The 24,679-nt window shown below is 49.3% G+C and overlaps 1 protein-coding gene and 1 non-coding gene across 5 annotated transcripts in view; both read left to right on the top strand.

The window, feature by feature from the left end:
- ME3 (malic enzyme 3) overlaps positions 1-24,679 on the top strand; it is a 220,034-nt gene that overhangs the window by 153,730 nt on the left and 41,625 nt on the right. For all 4 annotated transcript variants that reach the window (XM_043876341.1, XM_043876333.1, XM_043876328.1 and 1 more), the window contains one exon: positions 14,983-15,086. In XM_043876341.1, the coding sequence (XP_043732276.1) occupies positions 14,983-15,086 (104 nt within the window). The remainder of the gene's footprint in view (positions 1-14,982; positions 15,087-24,679) is intronic.
- Positions 1,492-1,561, top strand: LOC122677392. The gene has a single exon (XR_006335768.1). It is a non-coding gene; the product is annotated as a small nucleolar RNA SNORD30 (small nucleolar RNA).

Here is a 24,679-nt window from a genome sequence, read left to right as displayed (position 1 = left end):
GGGCTGGAGGGGGTGGCGGGGGCACCTTTGTGCAGTGGTTCTGTCTACACAGCATCAGGCTGTTCTGCACAACAGCTCAATAAACCCAAGAGATGGGGTGCTGAGGCAAGCAATGCGACTTATTTATTCAGAGAGCTGTCTGAGAAGATGAGAGACTAATGTCTCAAAATAACCATCTTACAGGGGCTGGATGCCAGGTTCTTTTGTAGATCAGAGATGGGGGATGTGAGGAAGCAAAGTAAAAAGGCCATTAATCTTGCAAATATCTCCTAGAATGGCAAGCCTCTGGCAGGGGATGTGTTCATTTCTTCCTTCCAGCTGTCCACAGCTGGACAGGGTCCTGAACAAAGGCACTTTAGTTTAACAGTCAGGCAGAGGGGCAGGATTCTCTGAAGCAGGCCATTCTATTTTTTGCATTTTTTTTAAAATTAATAACAAAAGCAACAGAAAGTAAGTCAAAGAAACAGTTCCAACATGGACGCAGAGTTGGCTTTTCCCTACAAGGGGGCCATTTCTCTCTGGGGTCCTCTTTGCTAGGACACTTGGCCTACACGGCTGTGACTCAAAGACCTCCCTCCATCCTGCTTGCCCACTCCGCCCTCCCAGCCCCACTGTCCTCCCCCAGCCTCTTCAGGTCTTCTTGCTCCCTTCCCTCCTGCCAAGGTGCCCCCGCACAGGCTTTCTGTGCTCCCTTGTTCTGTGACCACAGGCAGTTTCCATTACCCTAGGGGCCTCTCTCTCTGATCCGTTAATGAAGAAAGCCACTGAGGTGGGAGTGGCTGCTGGGCTGTATTTTTTCAGCATTTTAGAGGTGAACTACCTCTGTAAAGAACTTTCCCGCTGGCTCATTGGTAAAGAATCCACCTGCTAATGCAGGAGACACAGGGTGGGTCCCCGGGTAGGGAAGATCCCCTGGAGAAGGAAATAGTAACCCACTCCAGTATTCTTGCCTGGGAAATCCCATGGACAGAGGAGCCTGGCAGGCTACAGTCCCTGGGGTCACAGAGAGTCGGACACGACTTAGTGAATAAATAACAACAACCACCTCTGTAAAAGGATTAAAACTCGAAGCACTGGGACCAAAGGCTGAAATGCCTGGATCAGGCACATGAGTGTCCTGTAACCCCATGGAGAGAAACTGACCCACACTGTGGCTGGGAGGCCCTGCAGGCTTCTGGCAGATTTATAGTTTAGGAGCTCAAACCCCAGCCAGGAGTTTGTCTGCTCTGGGGACCACCACCCTGTCACGTTCTTCATGCCATCTGCAATTCACAGCTCTGTGTCTTTGTGTCAGAGAACATGAAAGAACTCCTTCTTAATGACATTTATCTCTGGATTTTAAATCAGTGCATGTCCATCTGAGAAAAATCCAGAGAAGTATTAAAAATAAAATATTAGTCACACAACCAGTAATAATCATTGTTTGCAACTTGGAATATTTCTTTCCAGCCTTACCCCCACCAAATTTAGCATTTATAAAAGCAAAATTAAATATGTGATGATTTATATGAAATCTCATTTAGCTGACAATTTGCGATTGAGACTCGGAAATCTGATTGTCTAGAGAAAAGAAAACAAAATAAAGTTTATATTGCATGTACAATTTTGTTTTCTGCTTTTTTAAAGATAATGTGTGTTGGGGGGTTTCCCCCAGGTCACTAGCCATTCTTCCACAGTGTCATTTTCATAGCTGCCTGGTGTATCACAGTTCATGTAAGAAACTCTCCACTCTTGGACACTTAGATGGTTTCTATCTTCTTGCAAATATAATTTTGCTCTCATACCCATTTTTGCAGGTCAGTCTTCCTATCCCTGATGATTTCCCAAGGATAAATTCCTACGAACAGAAATATTGAAGCAAAGAGAATGGTCATTACCTAGATTCTTGATTCATGTTGTCAGGAAAGCTTATACTGTTGGTATCCTGTGTGATCTTTCTCAGGAAAGCTTTTTGTAGCTCTTTCCAAAGTCTCCTTCCTCTCTGGCCACCACACAACACCCTCATTTCTAAATAAGAATACGCACTGTAACCCCTAGTGAGAAATTATGCTTTTTCAGGTTTCATCCCCAGATGCAGTCAAGTGAGGGAGAAGCAGCCAGACCTGGCTTCAGGCTGGGAACCCGTGGAGGTGGGAGGGGCTGGGGGAGGACAAGCCAGCAGCCAGAGTGCTGGCCTGGGAACATGGGCCCTGATCCCCACCCCTGACGGCCAGAAGAGCCCCTGTATTCCTCTAGACTCCACCCCTGCCAGTGAAACTGGAGCCTGGGCCAGGAGGTTACTGAGTGCTCACCCACATCTAAAGCACTTCTCCATATGCCTCCCCACCAGCCTAGGAGAAGGGAGGCTGGATAGTGGTACATGCCTTATAATTGCTCATCAAGACCAGTCTTTAAGGTCTGCCCCATTATGTGGTTTCCCTTGCCCAACCAGATGCCTGAGTTTTGCTGAAATTGTCCCTCAGCCACAAAGAACATGAGTGGAAGCCATGTAAATGTGGATGAGGAGAGCAAACTTTGTGTTATTATTCCCACCCATCACCTCCTGCTATGTTCCAACTGGATTTAATTGAGACCTTTCCCTCTCTCTGTCTCCTAAAAGCTGTTTCCAGACAGGAAATGGAATGGCTTGAGGTTGATTCTGAGGCCATTGCATCCCTTGGAAGGGTGTTGGCTGCCTTTAGCAGGTATCTGACATCCTTTATCGTTAAAGGTCCAGCACCCAGCAATGATGTGCGGAAGTTTAGAGTGGGCCTCAACTTGTAACTACCAGGGTCTTCCCCGGTGGCTCAGATGGTAAAGAATCTGCCTGCAGTGCGGGAGACCTGGATTCAGTCCCTGGGTCGGGAAGATCCCCTGGAGAAGGGAGTGGCAACCCACTCCAGTATTCTTGCCTGAAGAAGTCCATAGACAGAGGAGCCTGGCAGGCTATAGTCCATGGAGCGGCAAAGAGTTGGACACAACAACTGCATTACTACAACTTGTAACAAACCCATCAGAAAAGGTGGTGGAAAGGATGAGTAATCTTGGCCCTTTCACAGGCCACCCTGTTTAAGCGTGACAATAGCCTTATGGGTGGAGCATCAGTTATTACCTTCTGTTTACAGCTGAGGAAACTGAGGCCCAGAGAGATTAATTTCCCTAAGAAGATCTGCTAGAAATGGCAGAGATCTTGGAGCAGTGAGTGGTCCCAAAGAGAGATCTTAGTTGCCTGCCCAGGAACTGAACCTGGGTAACCTGGATAAAAACCATGAGTGCTAACCACCAGACCACCAGGGGCTAGAGGCTGGAAGCAGAGTTCCCTGGTCCTTTTCCTCATTGGAAAGCAAGAATGTTTCAAGGAGGCAAAAAGCATCATAACAGATATTGTTAGAGACACAGCAGAACAGTTTATTAATATCTAAGACAGAAGCAAGGCAGAAATACACACCTGGAGACAAAGGGAATAGGCATCCTCTCTAATGAGGTGCCCGCCAGGCCGCTCTGTCCATGGGGGGGTCTCCAGGCAAGAATACTGGAGAGGGATGCCATTTCATCCTCCAGGGGCTCTTCCCCACCCAGGGATCGAACCCTAGTCTCTTGCGGCTCCTGCATTGCAGGTGAATTCTTTCCCACTGAGTCACTGGGCAAGCCGTCTGTTACGAGGAGGAGTACAGTAAGTCAGAAGATAGGCAGAGATACACCTGGGGAGGAGTGTAGGCATCCTGAATGAGGCACGCAGTAGAGAGGTGATTTAAATCACTGACATAGGACAGTCCTTTAAGGCCTTTGTTTACATTTGGCCAATTATTTTGTTTCTTTTTTTCACACGGGACTTGTCCTAGGACTCGTCCAAGATATGAGTACAAGTTTTGATAAGAGGGACCCCACCACAGAGGCCTGTGGGAGTATGTCCACACTTATTATGGGCTGGCACATCCTCCCTTTGTGACCGCCGAGGAGCCTTCCTACGCATGTGCAGACAGGGAAGTTTTCCTGAGCTCAGGAGTGGGCACCTGAGTGGTCACCGTCCCTCTTCACTCCAGCAGAGCTCAGCTCCTGCCACTCGCTTTGTCCCTGGAGTGTCTGGGTGAGAACAAAGCTTCAGTTTCCCTCCACTTGACAGACCCCAGATGTCCAGCCCAGGGGCCCGTCTACCTCCTCCCTCGGCAGGAGGGGGCCCTGACCACCTGTGTCCTCCTCACCACGCCGCCTCCCCAGGTTTCCGTCGCTTTATGAGGAGAAAGCACTTCTTGACTTTTAGAATTTGTATTCCTAAAGTAACTTTGACGCGTTATTCAGAATTCTAAAGGAAGAAGGAAGCGGCCTTTCTCCCGCTGTGCCACATCTGTGCCCCCATCCCACATGTCCCTGCGTGTGTACGTGGATGTAGCTGCTGCCCAGTCATCATCACACCGTGCCCCTAATTTCGTTCTGATTTCTTCAATGAGAATTATGTTGTCAGCACTTTCTCTTTACTTTTTTTTTTAAGTTTATGAAGTGTTTAGTAGGTGTTAGACACTCTATGAGGCTGCGGGAGATAAAGAGCCAGGCGTGGGTGGACTGGGCTAGCTGTCCGTGTTTCAGCATTGTCACCTAACATTTTAATGGCTCAAGAGGTACAGCTACTCAAAGGGTCTGCTTCCCCGCTCCCCCGTGGCTTTTGGCCCCCGCATCACCGCTCCCTCCTGGGTGTGGAAGGCAGAGAGCGTCCCCTGGGCCTACTCCCTCCTGTCAGAAAGGACCAGGGGGTTCCCCAGCTGGAGGACCAGGCAACACCACTTGTGTGAGAGAAAGCAGTTCTCACCCAGCCCAGGCAGACCTCAGCCGTCACCCACAGTGGGCCAGGCCCTTGTATGATTCAGTCTGTTTCATTCTCACGCCGGCTATATGTGAGATATTGGTCTCCCCATTTTACAGATGGGGACACTGAGACAAACGTGCTATTTTCCTCAGGCCCCACATCCCTAAGTGTCGGAGCTGAGATTTGAGCCCAGCTTCTCTCTGGCTACCAGAGTTGCCTTGTCTACCGTGGCACACTGCTCCAAGATCTCAAGCTTATCTGTGTTACAGACTGGGTGATGAAGAGTGGGAAAAGAGATGTTTCCCATACTCCGGGTTCCACAGACAGTCAGGATCAAACTAAGGCTTAGCGATGCCATTTTCACACCCCTTCCCCTGCAAGGAGAGGTGAACTCCCTCCAGACTGTCTTTAAGGAAGTTACAAAGAGGCCCACCTTGGGGAAACGGAAGACAGCGATCTCTCTCTTTCCAAACGCATTCACTACGTGGTATCCCACCCTAGAGGTCTTTTTGAAAATAATCAGTTTGCAAGATTTTTCCGCTTGAAATCGGGGAGCACATCTCTTGCCCAGAGCAAGCCATGGGAGAGGGAGCGTCTACTTGCAGCTACCATTTCTGTGCCAGTTCAAGGAGGATGCTGTGGTGAAGGCTTTAGTGTTAGAACAACTAGACCATCTGTGTGCATGTCTCTATTAAAAAGAAACTCCTGAGGCAAAAGGAGCTTTAATCAGAGTCAAAGAAAACACCCCTCCAGGTTTCCTGTTGAAGGAAAACATCTGTGTCTACAGCCCTGAAACTCTGAGTCAGTTTTACCTGCCGACACCAAGGAGGTTTGGAAAAATAAATATATGAGGCATGAGCGCATGAGGGAGGGGCATCCTGTGATGTTCCAAACGCCGGGGAGAGGGAGCCCCACCCCATTCGGCAGGGCACCTGCTCCGGTCAAAACCGCCCCCCTCCACCGCTGCCGGACAGCCGTGTGCGGATCCGACGGCTGTGTGTGGATCGGTCTGTGCGCCTTGTTTCAAACACACACAGCAGAGTCACACACTGTCCGCATGAGATAGCATACTGACGAGATACTAGGCTTCCCTGGCTGCTCAGAAGGTAGAGAATCCACCTGCAATGCGGGAGACCTGGCTTTGATCCCTGGATCAGGAAGATCCCCTAGAAAAGGGAATGGCAACCCACTCCAGTATTCTGGCCTGGAGAATCCCATGGACAGAGGAGCCTGGCGGGCTACAGTCCAAGGGGTCACAAAGAGTCAGACACAACTGAGTGATTAACACACACACGCAAGATGTTAGATGTCCGTGCTTCTGGCTCACCCTCCCTGGTTTCACGCAGGAAAAGGGGCCCCAGGGCAGGAATGACTTCCCCCAGATTTAGGTCCAAACCCCACGCTTGCCCCACTCTGTGCCAGGGGTTCTGAGGGGCAACCCTGGGCCTGGCTTCTAGCCCTCGTGTCTTCTCCTGCCCACGTCGTGAGCTTTGAGGGAGTCTCCTCTCAAGGAGACACCGTGCGAGTCTCTGTGGGGCACTGGTGGTGTCTTCTCTCAAGGAGACGCCGTGAGAGTCTCGTGGGGCTCTGGTGGAGTCTCCTCTCCAGGAGACGCCGAGAGAGTCTCTGTGGGGCTCTGGTGGAGTCTCCTCTCCAGGAGACGCTGTGAGAGTCTCGTGGGGCTCTGATGGAGTCTCCTCTCAAGGAGACGCCGTGAGAGTCTCGTGGGGCTCTGGTGGAGTCTCCTCTCCAGGAGACGCCGAGAGAGTCTCTGTGGGGCTCTGGTGGAGTCTCCTCTCCAGGAGACGCCGTGAGAGTCTCGTGGGGCTCTGGTGGAGTCTCCTCTCCAGGAGACGCCGTGAGAGTCTGGTGGGGCTCTGGTGGAGTCTCCTCTCAAGGAGACGCCGTGAGAGTCTGGTGGGGCTCTGGTGGAGTCTCCTCTCCAGGAGACGCCGTGAGAGTCTCGTGGGGCTCTGGTGGAGTCTCCTCTCCAGGAGACGCCGTGAGAGTCTGGTGGGGCTCTGGTGGAGTCTCCTCTCCAGGAGACGCCGTGAGAGTCTCTGTGGGGCTCTGGTGGTGTCTTCTCTCAAGGAGATGCTGTGAGAGTTTCATGGAGCTTTGATGGAGTCTCCTCTCCAGGAGACGCCAAGAGAGTCTCTGTGGGGCTCTGGTGGAGTCTCCTCTCCAGGAGACGCCGTGAGAGTCTCGTGGGGCTCTGGTGGAGTCTCCTCTCCAGGAGACGCCGTGAGAGTCTCGTGGGGCTCTGGTGGAGTCTCCTCTCCAGGAGACGCCGTGAGAGTCTCTGTGGGGCTCTGGTGGAGTCTCCTCTCCAGGAGACGCCGTGAGAGTCTGGTGGGGCTCTGGTGGAGTCTCCTCTCCAGGAGACGCCGTGAGAGTCTCTGTGGGGCTCTGGTGGAGTCTCCTCTCCAGGAGACGCCGTGAGAGTCTCGTCTCCAGGAGATGCCATGAGAGTCTCTGTGGGGCTCTGGTGGAGTCTCCTCTCAAGGAGACGCCGTGAGAGTCTCTGTGGGGCTCTGGTGGAGCCTCCTCTCCAGGAGACGCCGTGAGAGTCTCTGTGGGGCTCTGGTGGCGTCTCCTCTCCAGGAAATGCCGTGAGAGTCTCATGGGGATGACTGAAGAGGGGTGGAGGGGACAGATCACCAGCAGAACCTGGTCAACAGTGCCTTGGGGGTTACTGGTTGCCAAAGCAGCATGGGATCGCCCCCAGAGCCAGGGGGTGAAGGCTTCCCTGGCAAGACTGTCCTCACTGCAGATGACAATAGCGTTCACCCACGGCGCTGTCAGGCGCTGGCTGCCTGTGCACCTGTGACCAGTGAGGAGTCCCGTCCTAGGATCGTTGTCGCTCACCCTTGGGTTGACCAAGCTTCCAGAGAAGTATGTGGTGGGCATAGCTGTCACCTGGAGGGAGAAAGAGCCCTGTGTCCACACCGCGGACCCAATCCCATGACCTCCCCAGACCCCCAGATGTTCTCTGAATAACACCTTTGTGTGCCTGTTGCTATGCAAGATAAGTGTTTTTCCAGGCCAAGAGGTTCATCTTCCAGTTTAAACCCAGCACTCGATGACATGGCAGGTGAAGAGGAGCAAGCCGTTTTGTTTTCCATGACATTTAGTCTCCAAGATTTTTCACCTTGAAAAGTCAGAGCCAGCATGTATTAAGTTAACCTTAATAATGCATTCCAATATGTGTGCTAAGTCGCTTCAGTCGTGTCTGACTCTTTGCAACCCACGGACTGTAGCCCGCCAGGCTCCTCTGTCCCTGGGATTCTCCAGGCAAGAACACTGGAGTGGGTTGCCATGCCCTCCTAAAGGGGATCTTCCCAATCCAGGGACCGAACACGAGTCTCCTGCAGCTCTTGCAGAGAAGGCAGATTCTTTACTGCTGAGCCACGAGGAAGCCTGCATTCCAACATACATTAGGAGCAGACAAATACTGTTTGATTCCACTTATACGAGGTACCCAAAATTGTCAAATTCATAGAGTCAGAAAGTACATTTGGTAGGTGCCAGTGGTCGGGGGCAAGGGTGGTGAGAAGGGAGAATGGGGAGCTAGTGTTTAATGGGGACGGAGTTTCAGCTCGGGAAGCTGAAAACCTTGGGAGATGGATTATGGTGAGAACTGTCCGTCCAATAACGTACAATTGTGGTACATGGAGTGGTAATCGTGCCACTGAACTGTACAGTTAGACATGGTTAAAATATGTTTTATATTATGTGACTTTTATCACAATAAAAAAAACCTGAATGCAACACAAAGAAGAAAGAGCTATAAAATTATGATTTGGAGAGAGAGATTAAATAGCAAGAATGAGTATTGTATTACGATATTATTTTGGTGCTTAGCTTCAGTCATATCTGAAGCCAGCCTACCTCTATACTCTTCAGTTTTGTGATTCAATAAATTATTGTTTCTCCCCTTAAAAAAAAAAGTCAGAGCCAGGCAGACACCCACAGAGGGCACACTCAACTCCCATGGCAGCGGAGAAAGTTCTGGTTCATCTGCTTTGCGTAGAGCCTCAGCCTGAAGTTACAGTTGTAGACTGACTTAGTGCCAGCGAGAACTTGGCAACAGCCTAGCAGAGAGAACTTGGCAGGCTTGGAGCTGAGGACGCTGGTCCCTACTAAGAAGACCCCATGCTCCAGTCATTGCCACCTGTTGCTTCCACCAGATTCATTTTGTGAACATAGGCAGTTCACTTAATCTTTCCGGGCCTCAAAAACTCCTGTGGAGGAAGCCAAACCAAGTGATTTCTAAGACCTGCCTAGTTTTTAATTCAGCCTCTCCTTAGCCCAGTGCTGAAATAAATGCAACTCACATCATAAATGCTTTTATTTTTTTTTTATTTTACTGAAGAATGTAATGAAATAAACTGAAGGAAAAAAGAGGAAAATAGTGGAGACACAAAATTTTACATCAAAATTACGAACAGAAGTCATTTAAAAGAAGAGAAATATTCTACAACAGATGAAGAAAGTTTTCATTTCTTTTCACATTTAACATCGTATACCACAATCAGCTAACAGAAATTACATAACATTGGTCAAGATGACATAAAACTAAGGATAAATGTTTGTTATGAGGAAACCTCATTTAATGTGAGTGATGATGGCAGATACTATACTTTTCATGATAAGATACAATTTATCTTGAAGAGAAAGCAAATAAGTCAGATGAAGGAGACATGCTGAGGTTTTAAAAAAGAAGAAAAGCTTTGCCTTTCCCAGAATGCTTAAAGTCCAGGACAGTTTAGGTGAAAGACAGGAATTAAATACCAAATGCTAGGAGGGTCACAGGCCTGTAATTCAGGCTGTGTTTACTGGACTGAACGTCTGCAGCCCTCACCTTTTGGTGAGCGAGCTACTGTTTCTGGCAGAGGGATCTTCACTGCGATGTGGTATTGATTTTAACCGTCAAGCATTCCAAAGAACTATTTTAAAAAGGGACAGTTGAGTATTTTCATGTATACACTATTAAGGCATCTAAATTTTTGGTGTTTTCAGTATATAATCTTACTGCTATTTTTTATTCTTTTTTCATTTTGCACAACAATGATATTAGGTCATAAGTGCTTTTAAATGGCCTGCCACGCACAGCACTGTAAGCATCACTAGGGAGATGCACGTCAATAAGGACCCTTTCCTCAAGGAGCTTGCACTATGCAGTGGAGATCATTGTAAGTCAACTATACTTCAATAAAATACAGAGAGAGATTGTTATTATCGCCACTGGACAGAGAGGTAAAACGAAGCAGGGCTGAGTACCCGGAGTCTCAGAGCTCGTTGGGTGACAGAGCCTGAATGCGAACCCAGGTGCGTCCAATCCCAGAACCCACTTTATGTCACTCGGTGGGACACAGGGCGGAATGCGGATTTCTTGTTCCAAGTGGAACAGCATGGAAGCTCCACCCTCTGCTGCTCATGACAAGCCGTCTTCGCTCCTGCCGAAGGACCACCAGCTGACTGGAGATGTGGACGCTGCGTTTCCCCAGACCCCAGCCGGGTCTGCAGCACCAGCTGGAGCGTCCAGCCACTCCTGGGCTCTCAGGAGGACCAGGGCGGGGATCAGGAGCCACACCCACATTCCCTGGTCCCTGCAGTGTCAAACGGTGGGGTGGGGAGGGCACCATCAGGAGATCCAGTCAAAGCAAGGCTCAGTTTCAGCTTTGCTACTTTCTGGCTGCGTGAGCTTGGGTAGTTTATTTAAACCCTTGAACTCCACCTTCCTCATCTGTAAAATGGGCATGAGAGCACGCAAGACAGAAGGCTTGAACTACTTTTTTAGAAAAATGTTTGCATCATATTCCACACATGGTTTCTTCTTTTAATATTTGTTTATTTATTGGCTGTGTCTGGTCTTACTTGCTGCCTTTATGCAGCACGTGGAATCTTTAGCTGTGGCATGCGGGATCTAGTTCCCTGACCAGGAATCGACCCCAGGCCCCCTACACTGGGAGCTCGGAGTCTTAGCCACGGGACCACCAAGGAAGTCCCAAATCAAGCTACTTTGGATTCAGAACAAGTGAATTACTCGAAAGCTCTATACAAGTATGAGAAGCTATGTTTTCATGTCATCTCCACACAGAAACTTTCTCCCCCATTTTTTGGTGCACTTAGTTTTGAAATATTTCAGATATAAAATGTTTTATTATAAATAAAATAAGCACTATAAAATATCAAGACTTTTTTCAAAGCTTCCTAGTCCCTCTTATAACTTAGTAGTACTTTGTTAGGATTAACCCTTCATCTTAAATGCAGATATACTGAGAAGTTTTTAGAAGATTCTAAAATTCTTCAATACTACTGGAGAATTGGACTTGCCCCCAGAAACCACATATGCAGCACCAGGAAAACCATTCTTGGCTGCCTAAAATACCACTGACTCAATCTGTCTCTTGGAAACATGACAAATTATAACTTACCGTGAACCCTTTCATCTCTATAAGAACTGAAAAAGTGAATGTTTTCTGCAAATGCCAAGAGTTATACCGTTTTTATCATTCTGTGTATGCCTTTTCTGTGTTGATGTGTTTCAGACAGATGAAACTGAGATATCTGTGCAATTTTATTTCTCACTTTTTCCATTTTAAATCATCTCATGCGTGTCTGTCCAGGTGTCTGCATAGGCTTAACCCAATTTCTGTGGCTGCCTGTTGTCCGTCTTGTTGTTACATCATCATTTACTTCTTTGGTCCCCTTGGCTGGACGTTTCTGTCTCTCAGTGGCTTTCAGATGGTCATTTTGAAAGTGGCCGGTGAAAGGCTATATGTCCCTTTCTCATCATTTGCCCACACGTGCACGCACACACACAGACATACACATAGAACTGCTAGAGCAGAGTCCTAAGGAATCTCAAGGATGCATAACTCAGAAAGTAAAGAGATTGAGAAATGAAGTTTAGATCCTACGTTTCTCAGATGTAGCCATGTGGATCCTTGGAGAAAGTGTTAAATCCACCTGAGACATGTGGACTGAGGATTGGGGAGTGAGGGGTTGGGAAGGTAGATATTTCCTGATCTTTTCTGTCCTCTATACCTTTCCCCCTCCACCTCCTATAGCACCTTCAAGACAGTATGGACCTAGACTGGTGTCTTAAACAAGTATAAGTCAATTCTGGTTGATGTGCCAAAAAACCACTTAAGCAGCTTGGCCCAGAGCTTAGGATCATGGGCTCTGGAGCTGGCAGCCATGAGTCTGAATCCAGATTCCTCCACTCACTAGCTCAAGGGCTGGTCGAGTCTCCTAACCTCGCTGTGTCTGGCCGTCCTTCTGAAGTACCCGGCACACAGGAAACACCATGAAAGTTAAAGCTGCTGCCGTTACTTTACAGCGTGTGTTATGATTCACAAAGCTCTCTCACATATATCAGTATCATTTCATTTCCTCATCACCATCGAGCTGGGCAGATGGTATCTTATTCCCATCTAACTTTACTTTGTCGACAAAGATCCGTCTAGTCAAAGCTGTGGTTTCTACAGTAGTCATGTATGGATGTGAGAGTTGGACTATAAAGAAAGCTGAGCACCGAAGAATTGATGCTTTTGAACTGTGGTGTTGGAGAAGACTCCTGAGAGTCCCCTGGACTGCAAGGAGATCCACCCAGTCCATCCTAAAGGAGATCAGTCCTGAATATTCCTTGGAAGGACTGATGCTGAAGCTAAAACTCCAGTACTTTGTCCACCTCATGCAAAGAACTGACTCATTGAAAAAGACCCTGATGCTGGGAGGGTCGGAGGAGAAGGAGACGACAGAGGATGAGATGGTTGGATGGCATCACTGACTCAATGGACATGAGTTTGAACAAGCTCCAGGAGTTGGTGATGGACAGGGAAGCCTGGCATACTGCAGTCCATGGGGTTGCAAAGAGTCAGACACGACTGAGCGACTGAACTGAACTGAACAGATGAAAAGAAGGCTCCCAGAGGTCATGTGATTCACCTGAGGTCACACAGCTGGTCAGTGCTGGAGCTGAGACTTGACGCCGAGCGCCTTGAGGGCAGGACTCCTGACATGCTTGCCTCTGAATCCTGCAGGAGAAGTCCAGATGGAGATTTGACGAGAACACAAAACCTTGGCCCCAAGGAGCTCATATTTAGGGGTATGTGTGCTAAGTCACTTCAGCTGCGTCTGACTCTTTGTGACCCAATGGACGATAGCCTTCCAGGCTCCTCTGTCCATGGGGATTCTCCAGGCAAGAATATTGGAGTGGGTTGCCATGCCCTCCTCCAGGGTATCTTCCCAACTTCGATCTTCCCGACTCAGGGATCGAACCTTTGTCTCACATGTCTCCTGCATTGGCAGGCAGGTTCTTTACCACTAGCGCCACCTGGGAAGCATATTTGGGGAAGGAAGACACAAAAACATAATTTCTAAAGACCCTAACGCATAAAATTGCTTCCTATTTCTTAAATACATCAGGTCACCAGGTACTTTTTCCTGCTTTTACCTCCAGCTCCCAGTCTTTCTCTGTGTTGACTTCTCAGCCTGGAGGGCCCAGCCCACCTGGCAAATTTTTTTTTTTAACTTTTTATTGTGTATTGGGGTATAGCTGATTAACAATGTTGTGATAGTTTCAGGTGAAGCGTAAAGAGACTCGGCCATGCATATACATGTATCCATTCTCCCCTAAACTCCCCTCCCATCCAGGCTGCCACTTGGCATTGGGCAGAGCTCCCTGTGCTATACAGTAGGTCTTTGTTGGTTATCCTCATTCTAAATATAGCAGTGTGCACATGTCCATCCCAGACTCCCTAACTACCCCTCCCCCGAGTCCTTTCCCCTCCTCTGCTCATCTTTTAACACCTGACCATTTCTTCCATGTCATCATCCCCCTTGTCCCTGGTGGGAACTACTCCACTCCTCCTCTGTGCCACCATGGACCACAATTTGTGCTGCAGGAATGTCTCTCTGTCTGTAGTGGAGTTTACTGACTCATCAGCCAACCTGCAGTAGACTGAGCACCTTGAAGGCAGAGACCATCTCTTACCCACAAATCCCAAGAGGCCCAATGGCAGCAGGCCACTAGAGGGTCAGGAAAGGGTCAGGAAATGTGTCGTGCATGGATAAGCCCACAGCTTCTGTGTAGACGTGTGTGTGAGGGGTACAGGAGAGGTGGGAGAGGCCGTCAGACCAGTGCAGACACAGAAGGTGGGGGCACCCGACTCGGGGCCGCTTTATGGCGGGCTTCCTTCTTGAATGGAAGATGCTGGCTCTATCAGTCCCTCCTTGTGTCCCCAGGGCCTGGCACAGTGCCAGGCCTGTGATGGGTATTCAGTAAGCGTTCACGGGAAGGACAGGAGGGAGGAAGGGAAGGTTTTCTAATTTGAGTCCAGATCGGTGACTTTGGTTGAGACCCAGTACCTCGATCCAGATGTTGCCTGTGGCAGTTCTTAACAGGGTCAATTTTTGTCCCCTAGGGAGACTTTCAGTTCAGTTCAGTTCAGTTCAGTTCAGTTGCTCAGCTGTATCCAACTCTTTGCGACCCCATGGACTGCAGCATGCCAGGCCTCCCTGTCCATCACCAACTCCCGGAGTTTGCTCAAACTCATGTCCATTGAGTCGGTGATGCCATCCAACCATCTCATCCTCTGTCGTCCCCTTCTCCTCCCGCCTTCAATCTTTCCCAGCATCCGGGTCTTTTCAAATGAGTCAGCTCTTCGCATCAGGTGGCCAAAGTATTGGAATTTCAGCTTCAGCATCAGTCCTTCCCATGAACACCCAGGACTGATCTCCTTTAGGAAGTTTTCTGCAGGGAGACATTTGGTGGTGTCTATAGATGTTTTTTTTATTGTCACAACCTGGGGGTGCTACTCACTCCAAGTGGGAAGAACCTAGAGACACTGCTATGTTAAGTATTCTATAATATGCAGGTTCACCTTCACATCAAAGAATTGTCCAGGCCAGAGCATCCATGGTATTACTGCTGAGAAGCCCTGGGATCAACCCAGAGCTGCAGTCAGAGGTTGGAAGACTGTATCAGAGAGTCTTGCTACTTCAAGCATCCTTGGTTCCTAAACTCCAGACCCCCTGCCCAGAGGTCCACGCTGCATCAGTGGCTTAGCATCCAGACCCTTCCAGGTAGCACCTGGGGAGTCGGAGGGGGGCAGCTGCCCTCCTGGCCCCCCTCACCCCCCACCTTCCCACCAGCCCGGGACCCTTGACGAGGCGGGTGCCGTCTGTTGCAGGAGCTCCTCAGAGACCCGCTGTACATCGGCCTGAAGCACCGGCGCGTCCGCGGGCAGGAATATGACGGCCTTCTGGACGAGTTCATGCAGGCCGTGACGGACAGGTAAGTGGGCCAGCCTGCCCCTTGCGGAAGCGGACTGTTAAGATAGGATGACTAAGTCAGCATGGGGTTTGGCAGAGACGCGTGCTTTTCCGGGTGGTCCGAAAATTCCAACTTGACCCCGTGTCCTCGGAAATCTCAAAGCCAAACGGGCTTGCTCTCTGGGAGAACCTTGGGGAGCCTAGAAGGGAGAGGAGGGGTGACGGCTGAAGGCCCTGTGATCAGGGGGCAGTTAAGTATCTGATGTCCCGGGAGGAAAACCCCCCTGGGCCAGCTGCTCTGGGTTCCTGGCAGAAATAGAGATGTTCTTAGGGTTCGGGGAGAGAAGTGTGTCCTTCTGATGGAATGGCCTGGAAGGCAGCTGGCCTTGTTAGCTGTCATTTTCCGGCTCCGAGGACCAGGCGGTGTTAATGAGCCACCGCTGCAGGCCACACGGGCGGGCCTCTGAGATTTACGAGGTGTCGTCTCTGCGCAAGGGTGCACCACGCTGGCAGCTCCTGCCGCCCGCTCCAGCCTGCCCCATCTGTCTGCCATCATTGCCACCCGCTCCCCCTACATGGACTGGCATGCTGCTGGGATGGCACGCTGGCTATTCTGGAAACAGCCCCCATCCTCCCACGCCGAGTCTGACAGGCCCATCAGTCAAGGCAGTCTCAGCAGCCCAGCTGGTCCCCGCAGATCCAGCAGGTCCCTTCTCACTTGGAAGCCTCCAGCCTTGCTTGCCACCCAAGAGTGCCCGGGGAGGGCAGAGCTGGTCTGCACATCCTTGACAAGGGACTTTGTTGTCTGAGTTCAGCGATTGGCTGAAAGAGAGCTGGTCTGGCCTCTGCAGCCCAGGACATCTCGTCTGGGTGGGCTTTGGCAGTGGGCACACCCACCCCACCATTTCCAGGTCTATGACCTTGGGCAGGTTACCAAACTTTAAAGCCTGCTTACCTGGATTCCTTATCCGGAGATAAGAAGAAAGCGTTTTATTGTTGCTGTGGTTTTTGTCTTTTTTTTTTTTTTAATTATTTGCTTATTTTATTTTGGGCTGTGCTGAGTCTTAGTCGCTGGGCGCGGGCAGCGATTTCTCTAATTGCGGCAAGCAGGGGCCACCTGCCATTGCGGTGCGCGGACTTCTCACTGCAGTGGCTTCTCGTGATGCCGAGGACCCGCTCTAGACACCTGGGCTTCAGCAGCTGTGACGCGCTGACTTGGTTTCCCTGCATGTGGGATTCTCCTGTGCCAGGGATTGAACCCCCGTGCCCTGCATTGGCAGGTGGGTTCTTAACCATTGGACCACCAGGGCAGTCCCTGGTTTCATTTTTGAAGATGAGGGAAAGTAATAGTGAAGTTATATGAGGTGGGGATGATTCTGTAGAAAAGATGAGATTGATAGCGGAGTGTGGAGTACAGGGGGGACGGGCCGAATAAGCCAGGGGATGATAGCCCGGTGTCCACCTGGGTGCTTTGTCCGAGATGGGAGCACAGAGCCCATCCACACAGAGGGAAGGCCATGCGCTGGACACAGATGCTGGCAGGTGGGTAGATGTGGGGGAGTCCGTGGGAGCACTCCTGGATGACAGGGTCTTTGGCTGAGAGTGAGGATGGGGACCGAGGGGCTACAGGTTTGAGGTATAGGAAGCAGGACCTGTAATGTCCCAACTAGGAGCTAGAGAACGGTGGGTGGGTGGCTTCATGGACCCCCTTCAGGTTACTGGCCATGAATTTAACTTAGGTCATGAATTTAACTTACCCGTAATTTTCTGTAGCCAGTTTCCACTGTCTGAATACAGGGCAGGAAGACACAGAGAGAAGGACTTAATCAGGGCTGAGATTTTGCCAGGCAAGAGAGAGAAAGAGAAGGAAAGGGCTGGACAGTGTCCTCAAGGGGATGATTGCAATGATGCGTCATGAGGTCTAGGCCAGGTGAGAAGGGACAGATGAGGGCCTGGTGGAGAAGAGGGCTGAGAGACTGTGGTGTGGACCGTGGACAGTAGGTCCTGGTGAGGCCTGAGAATTACTGAGTTGGGTACCGGATGGAATAAGCAGGAAAGGGAAGAGATAATCAGAAAGTCGAGGGTTCGAAGCTGGGATTGTGAAGGAAGTATTGCTGTTGAGATAGGACCACTGAAACAGCCCATTCAGGGGTCAGCTACACGGACAGAGGGCTTCCCCGGTGGCTCAGCTGGTTCCTGCAGTGTAGAAACCTGGGTTTGATCCCTGGGTTGGGAAGATCCCCTGGAGAAGGGAACGGCTACCCACTCCAGTATTCTGGCCTGGAGAACTCCATGGACTGTCTAGACCATCGGGTCACAAAGAGTCCGACATGACTGAGAGACTTGCGCTTCACATGAGCAGAGGCAAATCAACTAGAACAAGAGAGGTGAATGTCTTGCCTAATTCTCCCCTGTTTAGATCATCCTGAATACCACATTCGGTTCCAGACAAGATACTTTGAGGGTCGTAAATTATCATAAATTACCTAATGTGCCTTTGGAAAACAATGACCACAGCAGGTATCACAGTTATTGTTCTCCAATAACCACAATAGGGGCAAAGGCTCGGCCTGGTGGGGAGAAGGGGTAAGGACTGCTGGGTCACAGGGATGGGGTCCTGCCTCCAGAAACCTGCAAGGTGTTCTTACAGAGGAGGGACTGGGCTTGTTTCTGTGTATTTCTTCTCTTGTTTCACCCAGAGAAGAACCAGTTGACAGAATGTTAAAGGAGGAAGCTTTCGGCTCAGAATAGATCTGAGCTAACCCGCAGTGCATTAGACGCTCTGTGAGAACGATTTCAAGCTCAGGCTGCATGGCGGCTGGGTGGTGCTGTCATAGAAGGAAGTGAAGCATCAGTTGTCCTGTAAGAAGCCTCCCCACCCCGGTGTCCATTCAGACTTCTGAAGATCCCCGTGTGGCCGGCAGGGTAGCAGACGAGAGATCTGAGGGCAGAGATCTGAGGGCTCCGAAAAGTCAAGGAACCTGTCCCAGGTCACACAGCATCTGGCAGGACGGCGAGCTGACCCTGAGCCTGCTGACTCCAAGGCCAGACTGCTTTCTGCAGTTACCTGTGTTTGACACACGGGAATGCATTTGGCTTTGAGAGCACGTTTCTTTGGCTTCCTGTTTCCAGGGCTCCCTGCTTGTCTAGTGAAGTCAGTAGTCATTCCGTGATTCCCCACAGAGAAGCCTTGCTATTCGTGTGAGAAGGTTAAATAAACTAGGATGTAAGAGGCTCCTCAAATTATCATTAAAATCCGTTTGCAGTCTCACAGACACACTCCCACAGTCCAGGGGTGAACCCTTGGGCAGGGATGTGCGTCAGCCAAGAGGAATGTGTCCTTAAGTGGAAAAGATGAGGGGTTGACACTTGCTTGTTTTAACTTTCTAATAAGCTGAAGCAGATGTTGCTGGGGATGCTGTAGGTGGGGAGTGAGCCGGTCTCCTGGGATTATAGTAGCCCCATGATGGGGTACCCAGCCTGGGCAGCCAGTGAGTCAGCCCTCCTGAGGCCAGACACTGTGTATTTTAAGAAAGAGCCTTGGGAAACATTGATTCCTGCCTTCAACATCCTCCTCTCTTTTCAGAAGTCCTGCAAGTAAAAGCTCCACCTGCTTGCTTCTACCCACTCATCTTAAGAGTTTTTGGCAGAACAAAAAAAGTTACTGTGGCTCAGCTGCTGCCCTAGGGTGTGGCCACTGGGGGAGACCCACGAGGGCAGAAGGAATGTCCGTGTTACCTGCGAACCACAGCAGTGAGCCACTGGGCACTTCCAGCTCAGAGCTGACACACAGCCTGGTGTTCCCATGGCGAAGACCAGTCCTTCCACGCTTCCCACTCTCTCCCTGCCCTGCGCTGGGCCCCAGAGTGACGCACCTGAGTCATAGGCTTTTCCCGATGGTTGCCGCTTACAGCAGAATCTATTCTAAGTTTGCACGTGGAGCCCCAGTTCTGTCTGATGCTTGGCCTGGGCTGGACGGGCGTTTGATGTCTGAAGCAGCAGCTTTGGCCTTTATGCAGGCCATGAGAGGATGTCACCCCCAATCTCTAGCTCCCCAAACTCTAAATATAGAGATTTCTAAACTCTTGATAAGAGTGATAACAAAGAAAGGAGATATTTGATTTTTTTTAAATGTGACTTTAAAAAAAGAAAGTCATCTGTGTCTTAGCTCCAGGAAAATGTCTTTTTGAGTCTCTCCATCTTTCTCTCCGGTTTTCTATTTCTCTCTCTCTCTCTCTCTCTCTCTCACACACACACACACACATACCATCCTACACCAGAGACCTGAGGTTCATGCCACAGTTGGACTAGCACAGTATGACTTCCATCACATTCTCCTGGTTAAAGCAAATCACAGGTCCACCCCCGATTCCAAGGGGGAAAGAGAACACAAAGGTCTAAACATCAGGAGGCATGGCTCATCGGGAGCCACCAAGGTAACAGACAACCACACCCCATCCAGCCTAGGAGGGACAGGGAACGGGGCAGCCAGCATTACCAGAGGCTGTGCCCCGGAAATGCAAGAAGGGAAGAGAAAAAGAATACCATCCTTCCACATAGAAACAGGGAGCTGCATCACCTAAAGTCGGCAGTCGGGTATTGAGGACCTGCTGTATATAAGACATCGTGTCAGGTGTAGTTGGCAACCCTCAGAGAAATAAGCAGTCTGCTCTCAAGGATCTGTGCATGCAGAGACATTCTTATCTGCCTCCTGGCCTTCAGACCTCACCTCTAAGCTTTCTCAGCCTCCGAGTCTCGTTAAGAAGGGTTCTAGGGTGGGAATATAAAGTTGGGAGTTACCAGTTCATAGATGGTTTGTAAGGTCAAGGGCTGCCCTCGTGGCTCAGACAGTAAAGGATCAGCCTGCAATGCAGGAGGTCTGGATTTGACCCCTGGGTCGGGAAGACCCCCTGGAGAAGGGAATGGCTCCTCACGCCAGGATTCTTGCCTGGAGAACCCCATGGACAGAGGAGCCTGGTGGGCTGCAGTCCACGGGAGCACCAAGAATCAGGACATGACCCAGCGACTAGCACACACGTGCGTCTGTAAGGTCAAGGTACAAATGCGCACATGTGGTTAGTCGCTCTGTCGAGGGCATGATGGGGTTCACCTAGGAAAAGACAGCAGAGAGAGCAGAGAGTGTGTCTTACTACTGAATTTTAAACTGTGCCCTGTGAATAACTGCAAGTTAATCTGCTCAGCAAAATTTAGGAGTACACTGTGACTCCTTGCGACCCCATGGACTATACAGTCCATGGAATTCTCTAGGCCAGGATGCTGGAGTGGGCAGCCTTTCCCTTCTCCAGGGGATCTTCCCAACCCAGGGATCAAACCCAGGTCTCCCATACTGCAGGTGGACTCTTTACCAGCTGAGCCACCAGGGAAGCCCAGGAATACACTAGGACATTGCTGGTAGGAATGGCAAGGAGAGTAAAAGGTTTTGTTCCGTGTGCTAGCACTGATTGCTGGGATTCTAAGGCCTCTCTAAGCACCACTGGAGATGGGGTTGTGGCTGATCAGCAGTGTGTGCCCTGAGCAGGGCAGTGAGGCGTGGCAACACGTGTGCCTGCTTTAACCCTACCAGATCTGTGTGGAGCCTGTGACCTCAGCATCTGTGACTCCATGAACACCCACGTGGGCTGATCCCTCTGCAACTCCTAAAGTTCAGTAGCAACTCAGAGGCCAAAAGATCCTGGAGGCTGAAGACTTCTCATCTCCAGGTGTTCAGGATATTTCAAGAACTACACCAAGCCTGTCTGTTGGATCCACATGAAATTACAGCTGCTTCTTCTGAGTTACAAATCATGGCCTATGCTCCCATGATACCCTCCACCCCCATGCCCACCCTCCACCCACACTGGAACAAAGCAGTGGATCAAATAAACGAAGGCATATGAATACTGACCTATGGTTCCCAAACCTGGCCTGGCATTAGATTCACCTATATATCAATCATATAGACTCCAAGGACTTCCCTGGTGGTCCAATGGTTGAGGACCCATCTGCCAATGCAGAAGACATGATTTTAATCCCATGTCCTGGGAAGATCCCATTCGCAGTGAAGCAGCTAAGCCTGTGGGCCACAACTACTGAGCCTGAGCTCTGGAACCCTCAGGCCACAACTGCTGAAGTTCAAGCACCCCAGAGCGTATGCTCCAAAGCAAGAGAAGCCACACCTCAACCAGAGAATAGTCCCCCTCGCCACAACTAGAGAAAGCCTGAGCGCAGTAGCAAAGACCCAGTACAGCCAAAAATAAGTATTAATAGATAGATAAATCAGTAAAAAACAGTTGTGACTCTCTGGCTTATGAAAAAGTTCCTGCGGAATACAGAAAGTCACATCACCCTCCCAACAAATTTGTCTACTTTTTTCAGAATTTGACTTTTCCAGCTCAACCCATGAGGGAATGTATTTTTGGCAAAAAGATAAGAACAGGAGGTACGGATCGCTCACTCCTGGGAACTGAGCTTTATTTTCGGCACTGAGGTGAGAAGCTCTGAGAAAGCTGAGAGCAGCACAAATAACAGAGCTAATCATGCTTTTCCAGGGCGTTTGAATAATGACTGCATGCCCAGAACTTCACTAATGAGATTCCAAAGAAATAAAAGACATGCAGTGTGTCCTCATGACTCTTACAGGTCTTCCAATGAGACATTTTGAGCAGGAAGCAATTAGAGAAGAATTAAGTACTCGACTGTTCGGTATTGGCCTTCAGTTCAATAGAAATTCAGACAAAGGAGCAATCAGGGATGACTGCAGAGAGATGGAAAGTAAACAGAGGCAGGGCCAAATGTGAGTAAGCCACGGGAGAGAGAGTACATTCCACATGGATGATACATCATGAGGAAGGCAAGGACACAGCAAAGGCAAGGAGTAGGCAAAAACTCTGGAGGACTGGTCCCACAGAGATGGATGTTTATTGGCTCAAAATAAAGTTAAGTAGGTATAGGGGTTTCCCAGGGGTGGTAAAGAATCCTCCTGCCAATGCAGGAGACGCAGGAGACTCAAGGTTCAATCCTCGGGTCAGGAAGATCCCCTGGAGATGGACATGGCAACCCACTCCAGTATTCTCGACTGGGAAATCCCAGGGACAGAGGAGCCTGGTGGGCTACAGTCCATGGGGTCACAAAGAGTTGGACACAGCTGAGCACTGAGCAAGTGAGCAAACACACAGGAGTAGAGTGGGCTACAGGATAGGCCTCGAAATCCAGGAAAAGGGCTGTGACTATTAGCGCTCAGAAGGAGAAAGGGCTTATCTAGCCCAGTGTTTTCTTTAATATCTGTGTGTGTGTTTCTTCATTTCAGCTGCACTGGGTCTTAGTTGCGGCACATAGGACTTCCATTGCATCATGCAGGATCCTTCCTTGCGGTACAGGACCTCTAGTTGTGGCACATGGGCTCCAAGGGCATGCAGGCTCCGTAGTTGTGGTGTGCAAGCTTAGATGCTCTGCGGCACTTTGGATCCTAGTACCCTGACCAGGGATCCAACCCCTGTCCTCTGCATTGCACAGCAGATTCTTAACCACTGGATCACCAGGGAAGTCCCAATAATTAAGTGATTTTAAACCAAGCTTCCTCAAACTCCAAGCATTTACCGAGGTGCATCCAGGCTGCTAGAAATGAATATTTCTCAGCAACCATATAAGACTAAAACTACTTGAAGAAAAATATCATTGCTTTTAAATGCTTTCTGTATCACGGTTCTGTTCAAGGTTTCATTAATTAAAAAAAAAAAAAACTTCTACTAAAAATGTTTGAAAACAATCAATTCTCACAAAGCTTTAGTTGGAACTTGATGCAGAGAGCAGCAGGGAGGCTTGGTAAGTTCTTGAGCAACGGAAGTACTGAAATTGACAGGATGTGGGAGATGAGAACAGAAGCCATGGCAACACCCCAACTCAGAGTCTGCCCTCCCCAGGGAAATCTGCCCCGACCAGCCTGGCCTGAACCCTTTGCCCTGTTTGTAATCATAGCATGACTTATGGCCACGTAATTCATGTGTCAGTTAATCATGCATCACATCATGACATCTTTTCTATAATGGTCTAGAGCTTTTCTATAACCTTTTTTGGTCTTTATACCATTAGAGCAGAAATTAGGGAAAGATGTGCCTGGATTCTTGTAGAGAGGTTCAAGTGTCAGCCTAGGCCGGACCAATGGACTTTGAAGAACTTTCCTTCCTCAGGTCCTGTAACTCTGTATCATCTCTCCCAGACTGGTAGTCCCTGGGGGGCACAGTGCATGATTAGACTCATGGTGGACCCACCATAAATGGTGAGGGTGGGAGTTGGATGGTTGGATCTTTGATTGGGGTCAGGTGGTTGGATGGTTGGTTGGTTGGTTGGTTGGTTGAGGGGCTGAAATCCCTCACCAGGCTAACTGTCAGTCAAAGTGAACAGAAGGTTGTGAACCAGCTGGCGTCTGAGGAAGCTCACCCCAGCTGGTCCAGTGGTCAAGAATTCGCCTGCCAGTGCAGGACCCGCAAGAGACATGCGTTTGATGCACAGGTCGGGAAGATCTCCTGGAGGAGGAAATGGCAACTCACTCTAGTATTCTTGCTTGAAAAATTCTGTGGACAGAGGAACCTGGCGGGCTATCGTCCATGGGGTCACACAGAGTTGGACACGACCAAGCACACACACGCAAGGAAGCTCAGAGGAAGGAGCAGCAGGACCCTTTCTAGCTTGTCTGGCTTCTGAAGAAACAGGACCGTTTCCCAGTCTCAGCCTGGCACGGCTAATTGTTGACAGTCCAGCTTCTATGTTTTCCCACCCAAACAGGAGCCGGATGCTGTGAAACAACAGACTCTCGTTGCTCATGAGGACTCTGTCTGCGGTTACAGAGAGAGCTGGAAGGCGGTAGCAAAATGCAAACCAGCATCGAGCTCTGTAGGACCCTATTAGCTTCTATCCTGACCAACCAGGTTGAATAGAGGCCAAAATGTGATGGAGGAAGTTCACTTAACTGGGGAGATGGATTCAGTCACACCAACTGGTTATTTCCATTTCATTTTTCCCCAAGAGGTGGATTGTATTACCTGGTATCAAAATAGGAATAAAATTATTCCCAGACCTGAAAGTTTCATATTATAGCAGAGGAGAGGAAAGAATAGATTAATGAATTGATAATAATGATAATTGATAATAATGAAATAATATATATGAAATAATAATTATTATTATGAAATAATAATAATTAATTAAATTAAATAATAATGATGAAATAATTGATAATGATAAAATGGCAATAACTCTTTTTTACTTATTACCTGCTATGCACAGACTAATATGAGCTCTCATATAATATTAATTCATTTAATTCTCACAACAGCCCTCTAGGGTGGCTACTGTTATAAGCTTTGTTTTAGGGGATGAGGAAACTGAAGCTTATAAAGTGTAAGTAGCTCTCTAAGAAAGGGGGCCTGGAGGCTCAAGAGGGAGGGAGTGTATGTATAATTATGGTTGATTTGCATTGTTTTACAGCATAAACAAACATAATATCATAAAGAAATTTTCCTCCAATTAAAAAAGAAATTTTTAAAAAAGATAAAGAAATAGAAAGGGGGCCTTATTAAGGCCCCACCCATTAACAACAGTTGTTAAAAGCATTAACTC

The sequence above is a fragment of the Cervus elaphus genome, chromosome 2 (assembly GCF_910594005.1).
Source record: "Cervus elaphus chromosome 2, mCerEla1.1, whole genome shotgun sequence".
Lineage (NCBI taxonomy): Eukaryota > Metazoa > Chordata > Mammalia > Artiodactyla > Cervidae > Cervus > Cervus elaphus.
Note: the sequence above shows the minus strand (reverse complement) of the source record. Positions and strands in the feature narration are given on the sequence as shown.